The 10,420-nt window shown below is 35.4% G+C and overlaps 1 protein-coding gene across 2 annotated transcripts in view; it reads right to left on the bottom strand.

The window, feature by feature from the left end:
* Positions 1-6,473: 6,473 nt before the first annotated feature.
* OTOGL (otogelin like) overlaps positions 6,474-10,420 on the bottom strand; it is an 83,763-nt gene continuing 79,816 nt past the window's right edge. The window contains exons 58-59 of one of the 2 annotated variants that reach the window (XM_085537683.1): positions 8,562-8,641; positions 6,474-6,897 (exon numbers count right to left, since the gene is read on the bottom strand). In XM_085537683.1, the coding sequence (XP_085393809.1) occupies positions 6,697-6,897; positions 8,562-8,641 (281 nt within the window). In that variant the 3' untranslated portion in view covers positions 6,474-6,696. Of the gene's footprint in view, positions 6,898-8,560; positions 8,642-10,420 lie in introns of those variants that run through there. The other variant, XR_014942672.1, reaches the window with a different exon arrangement.

Here is a 10,420-nt window from a genome sequence, read left to right as displayed (position 1 = left end):
CACCCTGCCCCTTCCCCCACCTAACACAGGGCTTTCAGCATCCACAAAGGGATATTGCTCTTTATTGGCTCAGTGAAAGCTGGAGGCAAAAATGTCAGGTTGTATTCTTTGGTGTTTTGGGTTTTTTTACTACTGATTCAAGGATTAAAATTTATCTAAACCCACAGAAGCCCTTATGTGTTCTTTAACTACTTTCCGTAGTACATATTTATAGCAAGCTGTGCCTTGGTCAGTGCTTAAAATAAGGCTTTAAGCCTTAAAACTGTTTTCAAAGAAGTGCCAGGCAGCCCTGCAGAACCTTCTGTCAACCTGCTTCTAGTGTATCCTAGAGGAACTGATAGAAACATTCTAAATTTGCGACAATTTCTGTTAAAAATTGGTCATCAAAAGACAGGTGCATGGTAAGATTTCACAGAGAACTGCATGAGCAGATGTGGAACTGCGTATGGAATGTGTAAACTCCTACATTTCAAAACAGATCTCCTCCCTCACACAAACCAACCTGCTTGCTAGAGGATTCCTTCAACATCCAATCATTAATGCATCGGAGAACTATCTCTGAAATGCCACCAAGTCCTGAGCATTAGTGGCAAAACAATGAAACACCAGCTTTCAGATCCCTTCAGGCCCCCTCATGCCCAGCTGAGGCACATCAGCAGCTCGCAGCGGATGCTGGCCACTTGTTTCCCACTCTCTGATGCCCAGATCCCACCTGCCTGGAGGGAAGCTGATGGGCAAGACTGCATCTCAGCAGCATGGAAAGCCCAGCACCACATGAAACTTGCCAAAAATCAGGATTGTGTGAATGCTAAAGGGTTTCTCAGTATTGGAAGAACATCATGCACTGCTAGAGGGTGTTCCTCAGCTCTCCCTCCATGCTGCAGCAATACATTTGAGGCTTCATAAAAAAAGATGTCTGACGTGCCACACTTGATCCCGGGGCTCTGGCTGTAGTTTCTTGGAGAAAATAATTCCCAATGAAGCATTGCAGATTTTCAGAATACATCTGTGGAATGTATTAGTAATGCATACAGTCAAAGAAACTTAAGTTAATTAATGCATTTAATCTTTTCAATTGGCTAGACTAATAGAAAATTTTATCTTCTAGATTGTGTGAAAAGTGATGCAGTGGGAATAAAGGGGGCCTCAGAACCCATGGATTTCTGCTTAATTCTGTGCAGGCTTTCTACATCATCCAATCTGTGAAACACAGAGGTTGGTGCCGGAAGAGAAATAGACATTATTTATTTCCCAAAATCTTCTAAGCAAGAGCAGACAAAAGCTCAGACAAAAGCCTTTGACCAAATTTAAAGTAAAGAATCATAGAATCATTGAGTCATAGAATGGACCAGGTTTGAAGGGACTTCAAGGATCATGAAGCTCCAACTCCCCTGATCCATACAGGGCCACCAACCTTCACATTTAACACTAGACCAGGCTGCCCAGGGACCCATCCAACATGTCATTGAACACCTCCAGGGACAGGGCATCCACAGCCTCTCTGGGCAGCCTATTCCAGTGCCTCACCACTCTCTTGGTAAAGAACTTCCCTGATATCCAAACTAAATCTTCTCTCCTTCCACTTAAAACCATTTCCCCTTATTCTGCCATTACCTACCCCTGTAAAGGGTTGACTCCGCTCTTGTCTGTAGGCTGAATCTGGAGGTAAACTTCTCTTGGTACCCCAATCATTCTGAAATCAATCTTCTTAAATGAAAATTAGCTGTCTACTATGCCCTTTGAAATTTAATCAGTATAACATGACAATAAATATCATTTATGCATTATTTCCAAGCAAAATAGTCATAGATTACATTAAAAATAGCATAATTGTGTGCACATAACATAAAAATGACCAACATTCATCCTATTATTTACTGTATATTTTTAGGGAGTATCATGACATAATACATTCTTTGTTTTGAGATAGAATCTTATTCTTCAGTTGGCTGCTCCTCTTTTTTCCTTAAAGCTGTGTGCAGCTGAGATTTGCACTGTGAAAAAAAGGAATACTTTTATTATTATTATTATTATTATTATTATTATTATTATTATTATTATTATTATTATTATTATTATTTTACTGGAGCTTTATTGAGAACTTTATTTAAAAAAAAACCTCACCAGAAAATACTGTTTCAGAGTTTTTATGTTTCCCAGTTTCAAAGATGAACAGACTAAATCAAAAGTTGCTGCTAGGAAATCCCCTATCTCAAAACACTGAGTCTATCTGAGACAGACATACGCAAAACACACATGGGTGGAACACCTGAACACTGCTTCAGCTAGGAGTACAAGGAAACTGCTACACTCTCAGCTGTTTTTCAAAGCAGATACACTGAGCTACTTTCTATAGAATAAAAAGAGGCTGTCTTTTCAGACACAAGCGCAGTGTGGCACATTCCATCTTAATGAAAAGAACACTCCCCCAAAACACAACCATTTTCCTTTGATTCGGTGCTACCCGTGATTAAGTTTTATCATTCCCAGTTTTCCCCAGAATGCAATATCATCACAGGTGCTGTTTACACTCCTCTCATTTTCCATACAAAAGCTACTTTTGAACTATCATGGTTACATGCTGAAATTCATTTATGTTTTGCACTAGATACATCTGAGAGACTTTCCCAAAGGACATACACCCACATACTATCACAGCTGCAGCATAACATCAATCTAATTTCTGGAAAAGGATTTGGTGGGACAGAACTTGAACTGTTCAGTACAAGTCAGCATTTCCCACTGCCACAGTGTTCCCAATTGGTACCTATATTGTATGTTTTATACAAAGACTAGCCTGTTGATTTGTAAAATGTACTTGTCCTTTAACTTATAAAAGGAGGTATGGAGGGGAAAGAGACAGAAAGAGCTACACAGAATCAGTACATAATAATAATAATAATAAAAACCACACATCCAGCTCAATAGAAGGTCAGGTTCCACATCCAGAGCAGCATTTTGTGACTACTTATGCACTGTGAATAGTACGATGACCACTGGTTATGTTGGACTATTTTCCTGTAAATGCTTCTATGATCCTTCTCTCAAAAGAGACTAGCTATGAAGACCTCACTGCAAAAAGCTTTTTCATCACTCTTACACAGGTGTATGTACTTGTAGAGATGTCTGCCTGCTATATAGAAAAGTAATAAATTATGAAAATGCCTGAAGTTTTCCTATTCATTTTTAGCATACAAATAGCTGAAAGTCTTGGATTTTATTACTGAAAACATAAATTAAGTGGTTTAAATGTCATTAGAAGCTATGCTTAGAATTATAATTATGTACTTGGGCAAAAATTGGTCATAATGAATGAGCTGGTCATAAGATAATTGAAATAAAAAATCCAGTCATTACAAATAATGTGGCCAAAACCTCCCTGTTTAGTAGAAGTGTATTTAATTAAACAAATTACAAATCCCTAAAAACGCATGCATAGTTTTATGGGCAAGCCTTTAAACATTGGAATCATATTCACAAGCTCATGTAAAATAGAACTGTGACAACTGAATGAAGAACTGTAACTACTGAATGAAGGTTGCATACCTACCCTTCAGGCTTCAGGTTGAAATGACATGGCACACCGGGACTGCAGAGTAAGGCATGCAGCAGGTCATGCACACACTGCTCTCCGGTTCTTTGCATCTTCTCATGGAAGTGTGGGAGTCAGAGAAAGGTATGCATCCCCAGCCTTGCTCTTAGGGGAGTAGAAATTGTTCAAGTCTTAGTTTCAGAAGGGGTGGAAGGGAGGGCACTCTGTGGATATTAAAGCTCTTTAGTCAATAATAAACAATCTAATTAATTGTGGTGTGAAACTAGATTATGTTTGAGTTGTATCAGCTGTTAAAACCAGTTCACAAGATGCCCGCACAAAGCAAGTCATGTATAATTCCTATGTGGGAGGCTGAGGTAGGAATGCAGAGTTGGAGATAAACTTTGATACAACCCTGTAGTTGTGTCTACATTTATATTTAAATTACAGGCTGAGAAGATAACTGCAGGCACATTCCAACCTAATGTCTGTTTCATAGGCTGCAAGGCTTAATACACGTTATGTATGTAAAATATACCACATTAGGCAAATTTCACTTTCTTTGAGATAATGCAGGTGGATGACTGTCCAGAAAATGATTAATAAGATTTAATAGGCATTTATTCTCTGACAAGGCCAAATAAGTCTGAATCTGAAGCTTAGCTGTAAAAGGAATGGCAGCCTTAGACTCTATTCAGTTCCACCAAAGACATAAAGGTTTTGCTTTATGCTTCAGGGAGGATCCTGACCCAACTGCTATTGATTGTTGATCTTCTAAAAAATAAAATGGTTAAGTGGGAAAAAGTATTTCAATATAATTTTTCATTGAGTTAAATTTAACTTTATCTATTAAATTAATTCAGTTATATTAACTTTAATTCTAGGTTGATCTAAGATTCTACACTATTGTTCATCCTTAGTGATACAGGTAAATGAAACACATCAACTTATGTTTATTAATTTATCTTTAATTACAAATATGATTCTAAATTTTATGAAAGCACTCTGTAAGTAGAGTGTTTAATCAAACTACAGCAAGTGTTTGGTCATTGTGTCTAAAAGTGACATCTTGTAGGAACTATTCTATTTTCAAATGCTAAATTCATTGAGAAGTTTTGGGCCAGACTTCCTGGAAGTAAACAGAGGATTCCTATCTCCATGTTAATAAATCAAGAAGTCCCAGGGATTTATTTTTCTTTGAATAACTGTCCTTTAAATTTTTTGTATGAGTACACAATCTTAACAGCTACAACAATTATTTATTTTCCATTTCTGGACTCTAAGAATACTTTCTGTACACAAGTTCCTACAGTAATGTCAAAAAAAGGTTTTGGTTCCAGGCCCTAGTCTAAAATCTCTTAACATATCTGCCAGCAAGTCATAAAAAGTGCAAATAAAGTGCATGCTTCCTTAAAAAAAACAAAACAAAACAAAAAAAAAACTACCTTATCACTAGTTGATCGTTGTACCTTTCTAATTGTTAAACATTTTACTGATAATGTGGTGGATTATTCTTCCATTTTTAAACCAGGTCACTATTTTTAATGAAATGGAAGAGTACATGAATCTTGTTAGTAATGACTGATTTCAATACATATAATGATTTTCTTTATAAGCACTCAAACAATGAATAGCAAAAGTTTGAAAATTTTTCACATGACATTGCAAAATAGCCTTAGATTTCATTGTTGTTGTATTACTTATTTTTCATTGTATATAACAGTGTAATAATCTAACTTTTCTGTACCTAAATGATGACAGCCTGAAATAAAAACAGTTCACCAAAAAGTTCTCGGAGTTTTAGTCAAGAAATATAATTCTGAAATCATTTGCATATTAAGGACAATACTGACCCCACTGGGGTCAATGGCCAAACTCCCTCTGTCATCATTTAAGCCATGATCAATTCAGTGACTTTATGAAGCAAAGTAGTCTTCTAAAAACAAGCCTAAATTTGTGTTCTTAGCTTTTACAATAAGATGACACGGTACTTTTAGTAAAAGTGAGAGCATATTCAGTTTAAGGTGCTGAATCATGGAGATTCACAACCTGAATGAATACTAATAGCACATCTTGGCTCTTCAGAATATACTTCACATGGAGGGTTTTTTTCCTGTACACAAAAATTATAAATCCTAAATTCAGTCAATAGTCCAAATCTCTGTTCTTAAAAGGAAGCAATGTTGTTATTGGACACAACACTTCAAACTGTCAAACAAAGGAGGAAAGACATTATGAAAAATTAAGATGTGCAGTCTCCTTTTTTTTAAAATAAATATGTACATACATAGAATTTTATTCTACATTCAGCAAGCAGAGAGCCAATATCTTATTTGTGTAAGCCGAAAAACTGATAAAAAATAAATTTCTTCATGTCAGAATGAGCTTTGTTTGTAACAAAGGCAGAAATGTTTGAACACCTCAACCTTTACTTAGTCAAGCTTAATATTTATACTATGCACCAAAATTAAATAAATGCCAATGTTTTAAAGACATTACTCTAGATATAAAAGTACTTACAGACCACAGTCATGATGATTCTCAGTGACTTCTACTTTAAACAGAGTCCAGTCACTGTCAACATCTTAACAGACAAAAGATCAACATCTTAACAGACAAAAGACAGACAGACCTTCAGCAAGACAAAATAATGTTTGAGTTGGACGGTTTTCTTCATATTTTTTAATAAATTAATTTAGTCATTCTCAAAATAATAATTCAGCCATTTTCAAAACCACTATATGCATCTTTTGCTTTTCAGTATTAGTTCCAGTGATGGTCCTCAACAGAAAATCCAACCAACCACAAGAAAGAAATGAAAGAACCACTTACAAGTTCTGAAATTTAACAGATAAGTACAAATTTAAAACATGAAATAAAGACAACAACAGCTCATCAGAAAGCCATTGAAAAGTAAATAACAGCTAAATTACACCTTGTAAAAAAGCTTTTATATGTTTATTTTTATACATGCTGATATTTAAAAAATGAAATTTGGAAAACAACATAATCTCTACTTAATTTCAGAAAAGATACATTATAAAGCATCATTGATATCATATTCTTTTCTGTAGAGTACTACATCCAACCAAGGTCAGAAAATACACTCTGGTGAAAGGAAACTCATTTCAGTTCTTCAGACAAAATCATGTTCGCAGTAATGTTCAGTTCCATTGGCATGAGCAGTCTATGGGCTCTTGAATGACATACATAATTTCAGTGCCATTTCCTGAGCAGAGTAGAGGCACAGTCAGACTGCGTGTTCCGTGTTCTCGACAACATTTACAGAATCTTAAATGGCTATCAATATTGACATTGAAAATTGTAGCAGATGGGCATTTTCCATCACATGAAGCTACGTTTACCTAGGAAAAAAGGAAGAATTGCAATTAGACTTCTTAGGATTTGTTTTCAGGATGTAACATTCCAAACTTCTTTCTGATTAAAATCCATTCTTATATTTGAAAAGAACTCTGGTCTTAAAAGTTACCTCTTAAAATTCATTCAAATGGAGATAAATTTTTAATGTAAACTTTATGTGAAGCCGTATGGTTTTCATTGTTTAATCATGTACTAATTATTAACTCTGAGCAAGCTCAGCTTCCTGCTGTGGATAACAAAACTGAATCCTTACTTTACTGATGAATAACGTCAAAACATCAGAGCTAAATTAACATCCTTTTAATGTTCAATGATGAAAAGTTACATTCTTCTAAGGAAAAGGATAGTCTGTCATTCTCTTTGAAGGTTCAAGAGGAAAAGTATATCAGTGCAAAAGCATTTTCCGTGCTTGCAACTAAGGGTGCAACATTAGTTGTGTCATCACCATAATAAATACAGCCACAAAATAGATGTAACAATCCAGCAAGGCAAGAGGTTGGCTATAAAATTATTTGTGCAATAGACTAAAGCAGGGCCAAACTTTCTGTTGCACGACATAATGTGACATCTTCCTAGCTTACCTGAAACAGGAATTGGTAGAACAGTAGTTTTAATTAGAACTTCAACAAATGCTTATATGCTAGGTAATCAGAAATGACTATATTAGACCTAGTTCATTTTTTTTGTTTGCTTGTTTGTTTTTGTGAAATTGTTTTAATTTGATTTCTTATGCAAATGAAGCCTATGAAATCTGCTCTGTGATGCACTCCCTTCAAGCAGCACTCCAACAGGAGGGCCATATCCAAAAGAAATGTGGTCAATAGGTTAGTATTACAGCTTTCATCAGATTTGAGAGCAGAAAAATAACTTCTTTAGATCTTGTCCTAATCATTAACAATCTCCCTCCTTAATACTCCCTTGATATTTACTCTTCTAAAACTAAATAAATACAGCACACACCCTTATTATTGTAGTAAAGCCTTATATATGTCACTGTTCCTTCTATCTGTCTGGAAATTGACCTGCCCAGCTATCAGTCTGTGACGATGTGTTGCCTCTCCCCTGCAGACTATTAAGGTTCTTCAGCAAAATCTTACTGGAGGCCTTTCAGATGTCTCAAGATATTGTGTCAACTGCTTCTTCTTTAAGTGTTATGTCCTTATCAGACCGGTCCTGGGTTTTGTAGATGGGAATAAGTCAAAGATGAAAAATAAGATGCCTTAAGTAGATGACAAAATAAAGGGAATTGTGAGTATAGCATACAGAGACATGCTTTGCAGAGGAGACAACACCCAGAGAGTAAAGTTCTTTAAGGAGGAGTGAAGCACATTATGCATCACATTCTACTTGGACACGTTTCTACTTCTCTTTCAGAGTGGGATGTTATTTCATGGAAAAGAGTTTAGCATGTTTGTGCAAATACTCTGTGTACTTTTCATTTGAAGCCAGGTAGGAGGGCTCTCTTTCAGCCTCAGAAACAGCTTACTTAATTCCTTTTACGAGTAGAATAACATTCATCAGGTCAAAGGCCTGCTTTTGAGAAGATAGTAACAATTTTCGTTGCTTGTACATAGCCATAGCCTACTTCTTGATACTTGATTTGATCATGCTGTAGGACCAGCATGAAAAACTCTTTTTTTATTCTTACCGGGCTTTGACTTATACAGTCATTTTTTCTTATAGTTGTCCTGATTGTCATTTTCTGGCAAATCCTTTCTTCCTTTTTGCCTGATAAAACATGGAAAATATGGAAAATCATACTGAATTGTTGCAGCTTTGTACCATATTTTCATAATAAAAACATGAAAATATTAAAATAATTTTAATGGTTATGCACTATTTTCATTTATGCACACACTGATACTACTACTTCCTTATGTAATTAAAAAAACAAAAAACAAAAACAAACAAAAACCAACATCCTCATATGTTATATAGATTTTATAAATATGAAAACAGTAATAAGATTTAAAATTGGTCATATAGCAAGTATTATAATAATGAAAGATGCATAAATTTTGAATAGTATTAGAATTAATTCTGTTTTTAATGGGAATATTGAAATTATGATTTTGATACTACACTTCCTTGAGCTTGACATTTGAGAAGATAAAGCTGTGAATGAGATTACAACTTTAAAGCTAATTTAAATACTTAAAATTTGAACAGAACAGTAAAATTCAATATCCTTTGGAGAAATGGATCTTTGAAGAGAGCTTTGAAAGTGAGAGATGAAAATATCTGCTAAATATGCTACATGCTTTTACAGCATCCAGGGAGATACTGATAGGAGATCTTTTCTTTTGTTTGAAAAACAAAGCTGTACAGTGCAAATCCATATTTAACATAATAAAAATAATAATATAATACTGAAATAATACTGTCCCTCTTGTACTGAAAAGAAAGCTTATAAGCAGGAGTGGGGATGACTTTTTTACATGATCTAATAGCGATAGGACAAGGGCAAATGGTTTAAACAAAAAGAAGGGAGATTTAGATTAGACATTAGGGAAAAAAAAATTCAGAAGGTGGTGAGGTGGTGGCAGAGGCTGCCCAGAAAAGCTGTGGGTGCCCAATCCTTGGAGGCATTCAGGGCCAGGCTGGATGAGGCTCTAAGCAGCCTGAGCTGGTGTCTGGCAGCCCTCCTCATAGCAGGGGCTTTCAGATCCCTTCCAAGCCAAGCCATTCTGTGGTTCTATGATTCAGTGTTTTATGACAATTCAGCATATAGGGTACCAAAGTCTAATGAAAACTTCCCTTCTGCTATAGTTTTCACTCTTCAACTGTGAAAAAGATCTGCATTCAGATTCAGATATGCTTGATTTCTTTGCTCCTTATTTCAGTAAGGGATCCTATGCCAGTTACTGCAACTTTTCTATCATGTAAAGCAAAAAATACTATCATAAGGCAACAGTTCTATAATCATTAAGAATTACATTTTAAGGAATATTTATTAACACATGATCATGCTCTGAGGATTATATGTTTCTTTTCATCCAACATTTTCATTACTTTGAAAACATCTTATTTGTGACAAGAAGTACAGCATAAATTTGTATCTGCAAGGATGAGATCAGACAGGAATGGGCACTTTTGCTATATTTAAAGGCAAAAATAGTTTAGACATTAACTTCAGAGACAGAAGATCAGAAAATCTCATGGTAGCATTACTTAGGATGATGGTATTTTTATAAGTAATATCATTTCTTGTTATAGATATCCTGCACAGTAAGTTTATTACCAATTTAAGAAATGAACTGGGGGAAGAACCACCCACAGCATATACTGTAAATCAGTGAACCTAATCCTGACAGGTGCTGAGCAGTGAAGCCTGGCCAAGCTTTAGAAAATACTGATCTGGGAGGCCAGCGGGATATCAGCATCTCTCAGTATCAGGCCCAATGCCATTAAATGCATGGTTACATTTAGTGGTGATGACAGATCTATGACTTAAACAAGCAGTGCTTACGAAATGACTAAAACAAGAAAATACATTATTAAAAATAA

The sequence above is a fragment of the Coturnix japonica genome, chromosome 1, assembly GCF_054131305.1.
Source record: "Coturnix japonica strain WE chromosome 1, WE-NBRP24, whole genome shotgun sequence".
NCBI lineage: Eukaryota > Metazoa > Chordata > Aves > Galliformes > Phasianidae > Coturnix > Coturnix japonica.
The sequence above is the reverse complement of the archived record's forward strand: the minus strand, read 5'-3'. Positions and strand labels throughout refer to the sequence as shown.